This window comes from Gopherus evgoodei, chromosome 8, assembly GCF_007399415.2.
Source record: "Gopherus evgoodei ecotype Sinaloan lineage chromosome 8, rGopEvg1_v1.p, whole genome shotgun sequence".
Taxonomy (NCBI): Eukaryota; Metazoa; Chordata; order Testudines; family Testudinidae; genus Gopherus; species Gopherus evgoodei.
Window position 1 is genome coordinate 45,752,603 of NC_044329.1, and position 18,441 is coordinate 45,771,043.

Below are 18,441 nucleotides of genomic sequence, written 5' to 3' on the forward strand. Positions count from 1 at the left end.
ATTTGGGTGGAGGCAGCATCTACCAATCCAAGGTCAGAGAAAACCTGTAATCTTGGGAATTTAATACAAACCTGGAACGGCAAGTATTAACTTTTAGAGTCCTTGTAGGCCCCCACCTTCTGCACTCAAAGTGCCAGAGAAGGGAATCAGGCTTGACATATGGCAATTTCCATGTTAATTCAGGAAGAGAGACACACTAATCTAACTCAGAATTCTGGGAATTTCCCCAAGAGATAGATTCAAGTTCTTCCTAGTAATTATGAAACCAAAAATCTCATTTTAGATTTTGTTTCAGATGAAATAAACCGATGATCCAGGCACTTCCAAACTTTGGGGAGGTAGAGTGGACTAAGATCTCATTCATGAGGCTATACTCAAAACATATTCACACTCGCTGCTGGTATAGAAACCACACAGACTTAGCAACTTCCTCAGGCAAGCAAACCTCAAGCACCTAACACATTGGTCTGATAATCACATCTTCCTGCTATAAGATGCTTCTAGAAATAAGTTTTGAAATGTCAGAATATACCATTGTGTAGGCCTGACAACTGAACAGTAGCTGCTGAAAGCAGATAGCACAACTGCCAGGAACTACTCAAGCTACTCAACTGGACGATGGGATGGATTGCATCCTCAGAAAGTTTGCAGATGATACTAAGCTGGGGGGGAGGTAAATATGCTGGAGAGTAGGGATAGGATCCAGAGTGACCTAGACAAATTGGAGAATTGAGCCCAAAGAAATCTGATGAGGTTCAACAAGGACAAGTGCAGAGTCCTGTACTTAGGAAGGAAGAATCCCATGCACCGCTACAGGCTGGGGACCAATTGGCTAAGCAGCAGTTCTGCAGAAAAGGACCTGGGGATTACAGCAGACAAGAAGCTGGATACGAGTCAGCAGTGTGCCCTTGTTACCAAGAAGGCTAACAGCATATTGGGCTGCATTCAGGGGCAGCTCTAGGCATTTTGCCGCCCCAAGCACTGCAGGCAGGCTGTCTGCGACGGCTTGCCTGAGGAGAGTCCGCTGGTCCCTCCGCAGGCAAGCTGCCGAAGGCAGCCTGCCTGCCGCCCTCGCGGCTACCAGCAGAGCGCCCCAGTGGCTTGCTGCCCCAAGCACGCGCTTGGTGTGCTGGGGCCTGGAGCCGCTCCTGGTTGCATTAATAGGAGCATTGCCAGCAGATCGAGGGAAGTGATTATTCCCCTCTATTTAGCACTGGTGAGGCCACATCTGGAGTACTGTATCCAGTTTTGGCCCCCTCACTATAGAAAGGATGTGGACAAATTGGAGAGAGTCCAGCGGAGGGCAACGAAAATGATCAGGGGGCTGGAGCACATGACTTACGAGGTAAGGCTAAGGGAACCGGGCTTGTTTAGTCTGCAGAAGAGAAGAGTGAGGGAGGATTTGATAGCAGCCTACAACTACATGAAGGGGGGTTCCAAAGAGGATGGAGCTTGGCTGTTCTCAGTGGTATCAGATGACAAAACAAGAAGCAATGGTCTCAAATGGCAGTGAGGACGGTCTAGGTTGGATATTAGGAAACACTATTTCACTACGAGGGTGGTGAAGCACTGGAATGGGTTACCTAGGGAGGCGGTGGAATCTCCATCCTTAAAGGTTTTTAAGGCCCTGCTTGACAAAGCCCTGGCTGGGATGATTTAGTTGGTGTTGGTCCTGCTTTGAGCAGGGGGTTGGACTAGATGACCTCCTGAGGTCTCTTCCAACTCCAATCTTCTATGATTCTATACTACTAACAACTATTTATTTATTTTTATGAACTGGGACAAACTAATGAAGCATTGGTTCTGTGACCACTGTTACCAATGGCAAAAGAAGAAGTTGATATGGTTAGGAGGAGAGGGTCTTTTACAATTGTTTGGAAATGTTCCAGTAAATGAAAAATTCATACATTCTCCCTACTGCTTTATTGCTTTAAGCGTTTTCCTCCTAGTCTGATAGTTGTGGCACACAATCTTTGCTGAGGAGACCAGCAAAGTAAATTACATAAAACAGACATGTGTTCTGACTTCCTACATTCTACCTGCAATATCAATTGAATACAGTATTTATTCTTTGTTTCCTGTCCCAAACTGTTGTGCAGTTCTGCTGTAGACCTGTTAAACAGGAATTGTGTTCCACCCCTAAGGCAGCTACATTTCAAGCAATTCCTCTGAATAATTTATGAAGTGATTATGGAATCTAAAGAATGGAAAATGTGAGAAAAGATATAGCAATCATCATCATTCAACCACAACCCCAGACAAGTTTCACATCAGATGGTAAAAAAAACCTTAAGTTTGCAGTTCAGACATAGAAATCATATTCTATACATTAGGAACAAACATAAACCTCATTGCAGAAGGCATGTCACTTCTCCTCTTGGAAAGTGGCTGCAAACTAAAACCCCTGTACCTTTCTTTAAGTTTCTGCAGTTTCAAGTATCTGATGGATTATACTGAAAATTTTATTTTACTCCTATTTACTTAAATATCATTTTTCTCTCCATTCCTCAATTTTAAGTGAGAAATAGATAAAAGACTTTTCCTAAATTGCACAACATTTGAGTTTGACATATTTGCCCATTATTAGTTTCTTTTTCATAGTTATATCATTAGGAGGTCAATAGCAGACTTACACTTAGAAATTACAAGACTGATTGAATCCAGAAGGGACTGCAGTCACACAGCTTCATTAATCAGCTGAACAAAGGCAGTTAAAAGATCAGTGATGCAGATATGTACATCTACTGCGAATGCAACAAAAGGAGGCAGCAGGACACTTTATGAAAAGGGATCATTATGCAATCAACTCAGAAATCAGTGACAATGTTGATTCTCTCTGATCATCAAGTATTTGCATTAGAATTTTTGTAGGAAATTAGGAGTAATTTCATTACAACAGGCAGGCTATTTATAGTCTTTTCTAACACAATATTTTGATTATAAATGATTTAGAAAGTATTGATTGCTCATCACAAGCATATTTTTACTTTTTAAAAGGAATAATTGAAGCCACACAAAGAGGACTGGGGGGGAGGAGGGAGGAGATGAACTGGGGTGCCTCTACCAAAATAACACAACACAGAACAACTGTAGAAAAGGAAATCTAAACTGACAAATATTGTCTCTGTTGCTGTGATGTTTCCATTACTAGCACTGCTCTATAGTTGGATCTTCATGACAGTCTTCCAAATAGCTATGAAAGTAAAGCAAAGCTCTAGTTTCCATTTGGATCAAAATTGTTCATTTCATTTGAAAAAGAAAAAAAAATCTGTACTTGCAGGTTCAAAGAATGGCTAATGGTGGCTAACAGCAAGATTTCTCATCTTCATCCTCAAAGTTTCAACAATTCTTGTTACTTCATTTACTAACGTATTGAACTGAGACACATGTTAGTGAGTCACCATATTTAGTTTGTCTGCAGGGAGGTTTGTATTAAACTTCAGCATTCCTCAACAATGGAACAGCTCTGGCACTAGAGAAACAATCAGTAAAACTACAGATTGTGCCCCTCCCCGCCCCCAAAATCACCTAAACAGGAGTAGGCAACCGATGGCACGCATGCCAGAGGCAGCACACGACTTGATTTTCAGTGGCACTCAAACGGTCCAGGTCCTGGCCACTGGTCCGGGGGGCTCTGCATTTTAATTTAATTTTAAATGGCGCTTCTTAAACATTTTAAAAACCTTATTTACTTTACATATAACAATAGTTTAGTTATATATTATAGACTTATAGAAAGAGACCTTCTAGAAATGTTAAAATGTATTACTGGCACATGAAACCTTAAATTAGAGTGAATAAATGAAGACTCGGCACACCACTTCTGAAAGGTTGTGGACCCCGACCTAAAACAGACAAATCTCATATCAGTACATACGAATACATGGACCGAGATGTAATTGTATGAGTACAGAACAGATTTCATTTCATTCAAACCTGTTACAAACAACATGAAAAAAGCTATTTTGAAGGCAGAGAGCATGCCCACGTCTAGTTTTACTGGGTCTTTCCAATGACATGATAGCAGTATTCAGAAGTGTAGTACCCAGATTTTTGGCTTCATCATTACTAGGAAGATGATGGATCTGTAAGGTACATATTTTAATACTTTTGTCAGTACTCATGTCATTAAACAGATAATTTTTCCTCCTTTAGAGACAGAGGTACCCCTTCACAATAAAGTATTGCATCTCAGTCCTAAAATTTTAATTCACCTAAAAAGCACCCACCCATTGTAGTATTTCAGCTGTTTTGGAAGGAAGTCAGATTTTTATTACTAGTAAACGTTTTTGTTATTTCTTGTTTGACCAAGGACTTAAGTAGATGGCTAGCTAATCTGTAATTTCCATATCTATATTTATGCTATTTTAGAGAAATTCACAGGAGACATCACATACTGGGGAAAAAGGCATGTTAAAATATTGTTAAACTGTTTCTCTAACAAGCGCACAGAATTTGTACTCTATTGATCTGATAGTTAATATATGCACAAGTGAAAATTTCTCACTAGATGACATTGAAATGTATGCACATTTCAGTGTTTAGTATCTTATATTATAAAACAGTAATAGAATATTTAAAGACAGATAATAGTGACAACTAGCATAGATATTGAAAGATTTTATATTGTAATTTAAGGAAAACCTATGTATAAGCTTCTCCCAATTACGCAAACACTTCAGCCACAGTTTAACTACTTTTCTTGTCATTTTTATTTAAAAAAAGAAAAGGAGTATCTCTCTGGAATATGCAGAGTAACATGATACTAGAAGAAACTACACATGTAACTAAGCTCCATTGCTGCGCTGGGTATCTTATTTTCTTTTTAAATTAACTTCTCTCCAGGTAAGTAGATATGCCACACATTCTGCCTATGAAACTCTGTTATAAACAGATGAGCATACAGTACTACAAAATGATATATGTGTAGTTAGAAGGCTGAAGGGAAAAACTATGGCATAGCATACTGAAGAATAGTTTGTGAGCATGCAGTTAAAGATTGTCATAAGGCACACACTCAAGGGACGCCAAGTGAAGGTTGCATGGACAAAAAAAAACACTTTGAAATGTCAGAAAGTGCCAATGCTTAATCATGAAACTAAAAATCCTCATCTATTTTTAAACAGAATTATTACAGTGTTCAAATCACTAAGCAGTAGCTAGCTCTCTTCAGACCTCCATCCAGCTGGGAAATTATTAACCTCCTAACAGAGACCATAAATTCAAGATATTGCATAATGGTGGGATGTCCCCAGAACACTATCTTTTAGAAGTTGTACTAAACATGCTCAAAGGCAAATTTGATGATATTCACAATTTTAACTAATTTTTTAAACCTGTCAAAGAAACAATTTCTGATAGAAAACTAACAGGCCATTTTTTAATGTTTTCAGATTTCAGTGATTGGCAAACAAAGTATGACCAGTTGTTGTTGTTTAAATGTCAGAAGTATATTTCCCTTTCCCAAGCAACTTAATAGTTGGTAAAAAGAACAGGAGTACTTGTGGACCTTAGAGACTAACAAATTTATTTGAGTAAAAGTTTTTGTGGGCTACAGCCCACTTCATCGGATGCATGTAGTGGAAAATACAGTAGGAAGATTCTCTCTCTCTCTCTCACACACACACACACCATGAAACAATGAGCGTTACCATACACACTATAAGGACAGTGATCAGTTAATGACAGTTTATAGTTGATAATAGCTCACCTTAATAGTTGGTATAATTTTCCTCAAATGTTTTCAATGTAATAATAAATGTGCTCTCATTCATACACACACACACACACACACACACACACCTGTGACAACCAAATGACATCCAGTCAATTGACTGTTCAACAGGCCTTTGTTTCTTAAATAAAAAAGGTCAGAACTCAGCCAACCAAATGATACAATTAATTGTTGGATACTACTTAGTTGCTTAGGATGGGGATCATAAATTTAAATTAACCTAGCTCTAAGATGCTATTTTAAAGATGCATGTATCACCACTTCATCCAACCGTAGAAATTATAATCAATAATATTTTAAAATAAACAAGCTTACTTGCATGTTTGTCAGCCAATACAATAAGTGTACTCGATATATCCCTTCTTCTGTAGAAACACACCACCTTTGCTTCCACATTTCCATTGGCCGTCTGTAACAGTGAGTAGAAAAATTATTCTTCGGCATAAATAAAAACCTGGATCTCAAACTACTGAAATAGAAATCCATTAAAGTATTTAGAAATTTTAGCTATAAGTACTCCAATCAAATACATGAGCCCTGCTACGAATAGAATGCATTTCTATAGAAAATGAAACACTAAGCAAATGTTCTGCAGTTCTACAATATGGAAAAATAGAAGTTACCATACCAGAACAGACCATTGTTCTAAATCTCCATTTCTTGTTCTCAATCATGGTCTATACTGGATGATACAGAGGAAGAACAATAAGATCTCAAAAGGCTTCTGAGAAATTAGACTGAGCTGTACACAAAGGATGCCAGCAGGAAACTCCTTCCTGACCTCACACCCATTTATCATGATTGCCTGAGGCAGGTGATTTTAATTAACCTCATCTGTAAATTAAGCAAGGATTTAGCCAAATGGACTGGATGACCTCATACAGTAATGAAGAAAAAAAACCTACACAGGATCAGATTTTGATCCTGTCTCAAATGCAGTAGAACCTTATTCCACAAGTGTTCCATTTACTCTAAAACTGATCCAAGTGGTGTCAGGTACTATTCAACAGGAGTAAGGAGATCAGAATCTGTTTTTTTCTTTGTAATTCTGCTTCTCCTGCAGAATTGTCATGCCTACGTCTCAGAGCAGCAGTTTCAGTAGGAGAGCAAACCAGCCGCACACTGGGGATTGCTCACCGCCCGAGAGAATAATTTACTAATCCTACAACTTTCCAGTCAATTCCTAATCTAGTGGGAAACAAAAGCAACACCCCCCCCTCACAAAAAAGAAAAAGGTTAGCCAATCTAAGTCATTGTCAGAAGTTAATGTCTCAAAAAAGTACAATAAAAAAAAGTTGCAAAGATAAAAAACTTCAAAAGGTTCCCCTTCTCTGTCCCTTTGGAGTTTGAAGGGATAGAAAGAATCTGCCAAGTTAATATCACATGCGCAAGGTTCTCCCACCTGAAGAATAAGTAGCTCAAGGGAAGTTCCAAAAAGAGCAACAATAAAAATGCAACAGGCAGCAACATTTTTGTCAATGACGACAACTATATGAAAGCAGCAAAGAGTCCTGTGGCACCTTACAGACTAACAGACATTTTGTCGCATGAACTTTGCTGGGTGAATACTCACTTCGTCGGATGCATGCAAAACGTCTGTTAGTTTATAAGTTGCCACAGGACTCTTCGCTGCTTTTAACCCAGACTAACACAGCTACCCCCTGATACTTAACTATATGAAAAAGGATTAGTTTGTGTGTGTGTGTCTCTTTTGTTGTTCTTAAAATAAAGTAATATACCTAACCATTTTTGAAGCTGACTGTATATTTCTGTTCGTAACAAACAGATAAATGTATGCGAGCAAGCTTATTTGCATGAACTCTGAGATCTCAATTCTCTTGTAGACTTCTCCCCAAAATGCCTGAATGAAGAAAACAAAAAAAAAAACTTAAGCTACAGTATCCCAGAGCAGTGCATTGATGAGTTCTGCAAGATCTAGATTTAAATCTCAAGGCTGCTTAGACTGGCAGTTTGAGAAACAGAGATGTAAAAGCCCACCCAGAAAACCAAAGGTGAATGAGGAGTGCCATTCCCTGCACAAGAAAATATAAGGCCAATATATAATGTAGCTACTAAAACCTTCATGGTGAAGGACAACAATCAAGATCTTTAATTGTATCAAATGATCTAGAATTAGAAACATCAAGACAACTCTTATTTGCACAAGCACAAATGATCCCAACCAGAGGCATACAGCTCTCTGGTGCAAGGCTTCAAGACTTTTACCAAGTTTATCTTAAATATTTAACAATTTTGGATTATTCTGAAAATGTGAGGACCCATAATCCAAGCCACAAGATGGTAGATTTCTAGATCTGGGTTGAGAATTTGACCTTCTTTGTAAGACAGGGAGAAAGGAGGAAAGTTTCCTAGGAAACTGCCAATAGATCCAAATACCACACTTGGTCTGGAGCCATTAAGATCTCAAGAATCCTGACACACCTCTTTTTCTGAGGAAAGTAAGAGTTCATAGTAGTGGAGAAAATACCTCTCATCTTGATAGGGATTATGACTTGCTATATGCATCTCCCAGAAATTTAGTTCCCTGACCATTCCAGAGGAAAGATTCAGACATCGATATTGCCGCAACACAAACAAGTCTACCTTTGAGTATGTCTACATTGGCAGTTACAGCACAGCTCAGAAAGTGCTGAAGGGAAACTGCTGCTGCGTTCACACTGTCAGCTGCCTGTACATTAGTGTGTTCACAACTGAGGCCTGGTCTACACTACACGTTTAAACCAATTTTAGCAGCGTTAAACCGATTTAACGCTGTACCTGTCCACACTACAAGGCCCTTTATATCGATATAAAGGGCTCTTTAAATAGGTTTCTGTACTCCTCCCCGAAGAGAGGAGTAGCGCTAAAATCGGTATAACCACATCAGATTAAGGTTAGTGTGGCCGCAAATCAACGGTATTGGCCTCCAGGTGGTATCCCACAGTGCACCACTGTGACCGCTCTGGACAGCAGTCTGAACTCGGATGCACTGGCCAGGTATACAGGAAAAGCCCCTTGAACTTTTGAATTTCATTTCCTGTTTGGCCAGCGTGGAGCTGTGATCAGCACAGGTGACCACACAGAGCTCATCAGCACAGGTAGCAATGCAGTCTCCTGAGAATCGAAAAAGAGCTCCAGCATGGACCTCACGGGAGGTACTGGATCCGATCGCTATATGGGGAGAGGATTCAGTGCTAACAGAACTCGGTTCCAAAAGACGAAATGAAAAAATATTTGAAAAAATTTCCAAGGCTATGAGGGCCAAAGGCTACACCAGGGACTCAGTGCAGTGCAGTGCAGAGTGAAAGTTAAGGAGCTCAGACAAGCCTACCAGAAAACCAAAGCAGCAAATGGAAGGTCCGGGGCAGGGCTGAAAACATGCTGCTTCTACGCTGAGCTGCATGCAATTTTAGGGGGCTGCGCTACCACTACCCCACCCCTGTCCGTGGATTCCGAGGTGGGGTTTGTAATCTCAACCATGGCTGAGGATTCTACGGAGGGGGAAGATGAGGAGGAGGAGGAGGAAGAAGAGGACGACGACCTTGCAGCGAGCACACAGCACTCCGTTAGCCCCAACAGCCAGGAGCTTTTTGTGACTCAGACAGAATTACCCTCCCAACCCTCCCAAGCCACTAGCCCAGACAGTGAAGCCATGGAAGCAACCTCTGGTGAGTGTACCTTTGTAAATATAAAACATGGTTTAAAAGCAAGCGTTTTTTAATGATTGATTTGCCATGAGGGCTTGGGATGCATTCGCGGCCAGTAAAGTTACTGGAAAAGTTTGTTAACATGTCTGGGGATGGAGCAGAAATCCTCCAGGGACATCTCCATCAAGTGCTCCTGGAGGTACTCCAAAAGCCTTTGCAGAAGGTTTCTGGGCAAGGCAGCCTTGTTCCGTCCACCATGGTAGGACACTTTACCATGCCATGCATGTAGCAAGTAATCGGGTATCATTGCATGACAAAGCGTAGCTGCGTATGGTCCCGGTGATTGCTGGCATTCAAGAAACATTCGTTCTTTCTCGCTCTGTTATCCTCAGCAGAGTGATATCGTTCATGGTAACCTGGTTGAAAGTCAGGAAATTAATTAAGGGGACAGAGATGGACATTTTCCTACTGGGCTGTTGCTTAAAAGAAATCCTTAATTGCACGTAGCCAAGCAGGGGGAGGGGAGGAAGGATAGCGCTAAGCTTTTTTGCATTTGGCTAGCAGTGATCTTCCATGATACCAGCCAAGCGGTGGGGGGAGAGGTAAAGCAATCATCCTAGAGAATTGGATGGGGCGATTGGCTTCTGCTGCTGCATGTTAACAGGAAGAAACATCAGAGGGCACTGTGTATATGAAGGCTGGAGAAGCCGAAAGACAATGTCTTACCATGTCCGCATGCAAGCTGAATTGTGATGTCCGGACCTGCGTCTGTGAGATCTGTAACACCAGAGCCGCAGGCACTCAATATTAAGATGCAAAATGCGACCCTGTAGTGAAATCACATGTGCTATATAAGGTGAATAGTGTTGTTCACTGTGAAAGGGTTTAACCATTGTTCTGTAAAACGTATCTTTTTAAATACTTCTCTCCCTTTTTTCCCTCCCTCATGCAGCTGCACATTTTTCAAGCCTCCCTACTCCATCTCAAAGGCTCTCTCAGATAAGGCGGAGGAAAAAGAAGACCCGAGACGAAATGTTCTCGGAAATCATGGAAGTAACCCACAATGAAGGAGCTCATCTGAATGACTGGAAGGACGTGGTAGCAACGTACAGGAAAGATGCCAGTGAACGTGAGGACAGGAGGGACCAACATGAGGATAGGAGAGACGCTCGAGATGAGAGGTGGCAGCAGGAAGATCAGAGGTGTAGGCAGGAAGATCAACGGTGGCGGGATGCAACGCTGGAGCTGCTGCATGATCAAACTGACATCCTCCGACGTCTGGTGGATCTTCAGGAAGAGCAGCGGGGTCACAGAGTGCCGCTGCAGCCCCTGTGTAACCACCCTCACCACTCACCATGTTCCATATCTTCCTCACCCAGACGTGTAAGAACGCGTGGGGGAAGGCTTCGTGCACCCGCCCACTCCACCCCAGTGGACAGTCCAACCAAAAGGCTGTCATTACATTGAAATGTATTTAATGGCCTTTTCCTTCCCTCCTATGCTCCTCCCAAACCACACCCGGGATACCTTGTCATTTCTCTGCCTCTTTTTATAATTACTTTTTAATAATGAATACATGATTTTTAAATGATAGTGACTTTATTTCCTTAAGCAAGCTGTAATTGAAGGGGGAGGGTGGGTTGCTTACAGGGAAGGAGTCAATAAAGGAAGGGCGTTCATGAAGGGGAAACAAACACAGCAGTCACACCGTACCCTGGCCCATGATGAAACTCTTTTTCAAAAACTTCTCTGATGCACACCGCTTCCTGGTGTGCTCTTCTAATCGCCCTGGTGTCTGGCTGCACATAATCAGCAGCAAGGTAATTTGCCTCAGACTCCCACCCCACCATGAAGGTCTCCCCCTTACTCTCACAGAGATTGTGGAGCACACAGCAAGCAGCAATAACAAAGGGGACACTGGTTTGGCTGAGGTCTGAGCGAGTCAGTAATGTGCGCCAGCGCGCCTTTAAACGGCCAAATGCACATTCTACCACCATCCTGCACTTGCTCAGCCTGTAGTTGAACAGCTCCTGACCACTGTCCATGCTGCCTGTGTATGGCTTCATGAGCCATGGCATCAAGCGGTAGGCTAGGTCCCCCAGGATAACTATAGGCATTTCAACGTCCCCAACTGTTATTTTCTGGTCTGAGAAGTAATTCCCTTGCTGCAGCAGTTTAAACAGAGCAGTGCTTCTGAAGATGAGCGCGTCATGAACCCTTCCTGGCCATCCCATGTCGATGTTGGTGAAGCGTCCCTTGTGATCCACCAGTGCTTGCAGCACCATTGAAAAGTACCCCTTGCGGTTTATGTACTGGGTGCCCTGGTGCCAAGATAGGGATATGGGTTCCATCTATCGCTCCCCCACAGTTAGGGAATCCCATTGCAGCAAAGCCATCCACTATGACCTGAACGTTTCCCAGAGTCACAACCTTTCATAGCAGCAGCTTAATGATTGCTTTGGCTACTTGCATCACAGCAGCCCCCACAGTAGATTTTCCCACTCCAAATTGATTCCCGACTGACCGGTAGTTGTCTGGCATTGCAAGCTTCCAGAGGGCTATTGCCACTCGCTTCTCCACTGTGAGGGCTGCTCTCATCTTGGTATTATGGCGTTTCAGGGCAGGGGAAAGCAAGTCACAAAGTTCCATAAAAGTGCCCTTACGCAGGCGAAAGTTTCGCAGCCACTGGGAATCATCCCACACCCGCAAAACTATGTGGTCCCACCAGTCTGTGCTTGTTTCCTGGGCCCAAAATCGGCATTCAAAGGCTAGAACCTGCCCCACTACCAGCAGGATCTCCAAAGCGCAGGGGCCCGCTGTTTGAGATAATTCTGTGTCCACGTCCTCATCACTCTCGTCGCCGCTCTGCCGTAGCCGCCGCCGACTCCTCGCCTGGCTTTGCAGGTCCCGGTTCAGCACAGACTGCACGAGAATGCCTGAGGTATTTACAACGTCCACTATTGCGGTATTGATCTGAGTAGGGTCCATGCTTGCTGTGCTATGGCGTTTGCACAGTTCACCCAGGAAAAAAGGTGCGATATGGTTGTCTGCTGCTTTCACGGAGGGAGGGGTGAGGCTGTACCCAGAACCACCCGTGACAATGATTTTTGCCCCATCAGGCACTGGGCTCTCAACCCAGAATTCCAAGGGGCGGGGGAGACTGCGGGAACTATGGGATAGCTATAGGATAGCTACCCACAGTGCAACGCTCCAGAAATTGACGCTAGCCTCGGAACCCGGACGCACACTGTCGAATTAATGTGCTTAGTGTGGCCGCGTGCAGTCAACTTTATACAATCTGTTTTACAAAACCGGTTTATGTAAAATCGGAATAATCCCGTAGTGTAGACGTACCCTGAGGCACTTGCAGCGGTATTCAGCGCAGTGCACTCTGGGCAGCTATCCCACAGAGTCTCTCTTCCTCTGCTGCCGCTTAGAATTGTGCGAAGGCAGATGGGGTCGCGGGGCCTCCTGGGTCCTGTCCTAATGGCCCATGATGCATTGCTTCGCAACCCAGCAATCCTTGTGCTTCCATCCACATTTGGTGCCATCTTTCAACTCTTTGTGTACTGTGCGCTCTGTCTCTTTGGTGTGCAGGAATGGATCCCGCACTGTTGACCAATATGCTGCTTGCTCTCACTAATACATCACGAGTGGCAGTGGAGTTATTCCTTAAACTACAAAGGCAAGAGCAATTTGACATTGATCTCGCCACACGTACTAGCTAGGACATGAGATTTCTTGTGGCATTCACAGAGGTGCTGACCAAAGTGGGACGCTGCTTTTGGGCTCAGGAAACAACCACTGAATGGTGGGATCACATTATCATGCACGTCTGGGATGACGAGCAGTTAGTGCAGAATTTTCACATGAGGAAAGCTACATTTCTGGGACTGTGTGATGAGCTCCCCCCAGTCCTATGGCACAGGGACATGAGAACGAGAGCTGCCCCGCTGTTGGAGAAGTGCATAGGGATTATACTGTGGAAGCTGGCTACTCCAGACTGCTACCGATTGGTCACTAACCAGTTCGGAGTGGGAAAGTCGACCATTGGACTTGTGTTGACAGAAGTGTGCAGGGCCGTTAAACACACCATGCTCTGAAAAATCGTGACTCTGGGCAACGTGCATGACATTGTGGATGGCTTTGCACAAATGGGTTTCCCTAACCGTGGAGAGGTGATAGATGGCACATATAATCCAATTCCAGCACCAGACCACCTAGCCACTGTGTACATTAATCACAAGGGGTATTTCTCAATGGTTCTCCAGGCGCTTATGGGTCACTGTGGGCGTTACACAGACATTAATGCAGGCTGGTCCGGAAAGGTGCATGATGCACGCATCTTTTGGCACACTGGCCTGTTCAGGAAGCTACAAGCAGGGACTTTCTTCCCAGACCGGAAAAATCAACATAATGGAAGTCAAAATTCCCACTTGTGATCTTGGGAGACCCCGCCTATCCCTTAATGCTGTGGTTCATGAAGCCACACGTGGGGCACCTTGACAGCAGCAAAGAGTGGTTCAACAACAGGCTGAGCAAGTGCAGAATGACTATTAGTGTGCTTCTGGCCGCTTAAAGACCCGCTAGCGCTGCCTATATGAGAGGCTGGACCTGGCAAATGACAATATTCCTATGCTTATAGCTGCATGCTCCATAATATTTATGAAGCAAAAGGTGAAAGTTTCACTCAGGGCTGGACTGGTAAGGCTCAGCGCCTGGAGGCTGAATTGCAACAGTCAGAGACCCAGGGCTATTAGAGGGGCACAGCACAGGACCATAAGGATCAGGGATGCCTTAAGGCAACAATTTGAAGCTGAAAGACACTAATATTTGTTGCTACGCTTGGGAGTGCAGTGCTTGTAATGTAGAAGGGGATTGTGACTGGTGCAGACAGACAATGTACTATGAAGGTTTAAGAAAATTGTCTTCTGCTTTGCAGGGCTCTGTTTGCTTTCAATTAATGGAATAAAGATTGCTTAAACCAAAACAATTATTTTATTTAAAAACAACAACTGGAGGAGAGGGAGAAAAAAAAAATCAGCCCTGAGGGGGATAGGGGAAGGGAGGGTCCGAGGAGGTGGGGTTCCAGGACGATTAAAAATTTGTGCATGTCCAGGCATCATATCCAACCTTCTCCTTTGGAGTACAGTGCAGTGGGTATTGTACTTCAGCAGGGCTAAACTGTAGAGGGATGGGTGTTGAGTGCAGTGGGTACTCAGAGTCTGCAGTGCTGGACTGTGGCAGGGGAGGAGTACAGATTGGAGCTAGGAGGTTGATAAGAGTGTGTTGGCGGTGTCTGGGGGACACACTGGAAAGAGTTTTGTGACAGCAACTGCAAGGGAGGACTGGCGTGGAGCTCCTGGGTTTGTAGTGCTAGTAGCACCTGGAGCGTGTCCACTTGGTGCTCCATATTTTTTAAGAGATGCTCTATGGCTTCATTCTGGCACACCACATTCTCCATTCGGTCCCTCTTCTCGCTGTCCCACCACTCCTTCAATTCTTATTTTTTTGGCTGCAGAGTGCGTCATGACATATCACACAGAAAGTCCTCTTTAGTTCTTCATGGCCGCTTTCTAATTCTGTGCAGCCGTTCAGCCAGCGGTAACAGTGAGGGAGGCTGGACTCCCAAAGTCATATCTGTGAAGCCAAAATGCAACATTTTACAGAAGCAGTATTGTTTGCAACACAGACCACTGATTCAGTTCTTTAAAATACAGCCAGTACTCACAAACCTGTCACTAACTGGCTGACTCCAGGCAAGTGTACATGAGCCACAAGCCCTCCAAAATGATGAGTAGTCACAGGAGCAGGCAAAAATCAGTGTTCCAGGACCATACTGTATACTGGGCACGTGGCTCTTGGAGAAAACCAGTATTGTGGGGCAGGGGCCTTATAATCATTACTGTCCCCACGTTTTCCACAAGCTGTGTTCATTATGGATGATAACTTTCTGCTCAGGGTGAGCAGGGAATCAAAGGGGAGTCTTCTCCAAGACTGTGGCTTCCACCCTGGTCCTTATGCAGCTTGCCTTTGTGCAGCAAATGGTCACCCCCACCCCTGCTTCTTCCCTGCCCCCTGTGATAGCAGAGTGGTGTGGGAAAGTTACCCTTAATGGGGCAAGAAACAAAGCAGCTCTGCCAAAACCTGTGGCAGTGGATTGCCAGTATCTCCATGAGAGAGTTTCTTGGAGATCTGAGGCAGATTCCCATGAAGTGAGGGAGTCAATCAACACCCTGTTCCGCCACTCAGACTAGGCATGTGGTGGTACGCGCATCATACAGACACAAGCCTGCTTTCTACAACCCTCCTGCTCCCAACAGCTTGCTTCAGTGATTCCCAAAATCAAAGCCACTTACCAGAGGCATCCTCTCCTGTTTGTTTTTCACCAAGCTCCGGCAGCTGTGACTAGCTAGCTTCTTCCAAGGTGGAGAAAAGCTCCTGGCTGCATGCCTCTCTGACCTCAGAGCCTCTCTCTGCCTCTGAGTCCCCCTCCCCATCCACAGCTTCATCCAGGATTTCCTTCTCCTGGCTCAGTCCACTCTCAACTGGCACGTGAGCCACCGAAGTATCCACAGTGGCCTTCGCAGTGGAGGCAGGGGTCGCAGAGTATTGTGTCCTGTTCTTTGTAGAACTGGCAGCTCGCGGGCACAGCACTGAAGCGGTGATTTGCTTCCTGCGCCTTGTGGTAGTCGTTACAGAGCTCCTTCACTTTGATCCTGAACTGCAGTGTGTCACAGTCATGGCCCCTTTCTGTCATGCATAGTGAAACTGTCATTAGGTATAATTCCAACAGCTGGAACACAGCTGGTAATGGACAGCCTCCTCTCACCAAATGCTGATGAGGTCCAGCTGCTTGGCTTTGCTCCAGGTCTGGTGTGTGGAGCAGGCATAGTCACCTGGAAAGATACGCTGAGACCACTGCATGTATCACTGAGCAAAGAGGAAGGGACTTTCAAAATTCCCAAGGAATTTAAGGGGTGGGACTCACATTTGGTCACCTGATGGCAGGGCAGTTGAGTTCAAACTGATAACCAGAGAGGCAAGAACAAGCATTGTGGGACACTTCCCATAGGCCCATTGCACTGCTGTAATCAACCAGGGTGTCTACACTTCCACTGTGGCGCTGTAGCCCTGGTGCAGAAAGCTCTACCTCTCACTGAGATGTTTTTTTACAGCACTGCAACTGTACAGTTTCTGTGCATTAAGTGGGTTGGCAGTATGTATACCTTGGGAGTTACCACACAGAAAGCTGCTTTACTGCCCAGAAACTTGCTAGTGTAGACAAGGCCTTTGATAACCTCCTCAGTATGTGCTAAACGTGGTTATCACTGTATCTCCCATGGAGGGGACACAAACTTCCTCCCCAGGAGACCTGATACCAAAAGTGAGTGATTACAAGGATGACCCAGACTTCACATCCACTACTCCAGATTGCAAATCTACAGGTAACTTTTGAAGGATACAACAAAGAAGCTTTAAAAAGGACAAATTTCCCCACAGCCACTGAATTTCCTTAGCCAATCTCTGATGGCAACTGGATGATTTGGGTCCAACCCCAAGAAGATGACACCAAGTTCCCTCTGCACAGATTGCAAGGAACTGAATAGAATTGTACTTGGAGTTAAATCTAAAATGATACTGTTTGGTAGGGACAGCAGTTGAGGGTTTCAGAACAGGCACTCTGTGTTGATATTCATCCTCAGCACCAAAGGATTCAGATACCTTTCCCTAGCCCCTTTATAACCTTTCATCTGTTATACTGGAATGGCAGTGCCTATCATGCTGCTTTTTCATCTCCAAACAAGAAGGAATGTTCGGAGGACTAAGAACACAAACAATACACCAGCTCCAGGGACCATGAGAAGAGAAAGATTTCAGGTGGTTGACTTGAGGACCTGATCTACTTCTTCCTCATAAGAGAGGCTCCCAGGGTGATTAAACCACAAGGCTCTTCATCCTCTCCCCAAGGTCATATTTCATCTTTGGATCAAACAATCACAGCACCAAGAGTTTAAGAACTGCAGACTAAACCTTGCCTGACACGCCAAAGTGGGAGGGTAAGGTCACCATCAGGATGACTTTCAGTTGGTGTTCTCTGGCATTTGTAGACAGCACATGACAAGCAACTCTTGAATGAGTGACTGCCCCCAGATACTCCAGGCAATGATCAGGTGGTATATTTTGTAGTTGCTAGCAACTTAAAAAAGATACTGCAAATTATTTCAAATGGATAAAAAGGGAGGTAAAGTAGATGAAGTTATTTTCTCTTCAAATATCAAAAACAGCCAACAGTTTCAGACACCTGGGAAAATATATTAGCACTACATTACCTTATTGAGTTCTTCTATTCTTCGTATCAAGTAAGGGTTACTTGAAGAATTTTCAAAGTAGACATAATCTGAAAAAATACAGAAGAAAACCAAAAAAGTTAAGTATGTTTTACTCTTAAGTATAAACACTTGAAATGGCATTGCTTAAAAAACCCCAAATACACAAAATGACACTGCACTATTTTCATTTTAGCAGCAAGCACAGTTCCAGTGACCCATCTAAAATCCAGTAACTAAAGAGATGCATAATCATAATCCAGTCTAACATCACTTAACATTTAATATAAGAAACCAGTATTAATGACATTTGAAGACACTAAAATCCCACCCTCAAAATGGGATAAGTTACAAAAGAAGTTCTCTTGCCATCTGTGCATTCAGAAAGCAGTGTTTAAGATACTTCCCTGTGAAAGACCATGTCCCTACATACAAGTCCCTTTACTTGCCTCTTCTCTTCTTCCAGATCAAGTTCTAGTTTCTTGTCCTTGCCTTCAAGACTTGGCTTAATTCTATTCCCCAGCCTGTCTCATCCTCTCTCCTATTTGCTTCACCTATGAATAATGCCTCATTTCTCTCGTTCTCTTTATCTCTGATTCTTATTTACCATTATTTCTATGCTTGAAACTGCCCCTGTCCACAGACACCCTCTCCTTACTAATCTCTCACCAAAATTTGTTTCTTCTGTAAATCCCATAAATATAAGCCATGTTAGTAAAAGTGCTGTCAC

At 43.7% G+C, this 18,441-nt stretch overlaps 1 protein-coding gene across 1 annotated transcript in view; it reads right to left on the bottom strand.

The window, feature by feature from the left end:
• MTA1 (metastasis associated 1) overlaps positions 1-18,441 on the bottom strand; it is a 176,702-nt gene that overhangs the window by 109,605 nt on the left and 48,656 nt on the right. Inside the window, 2 exon segments of the mRNA XM_030572101.1 lie at positions 6,050-6,143; positions 17,715-17,782. Coding sequence (XP_030427961.1) covers positions 6,050-6,143; positions 17,715-17,782 — 162 coding nt within the window.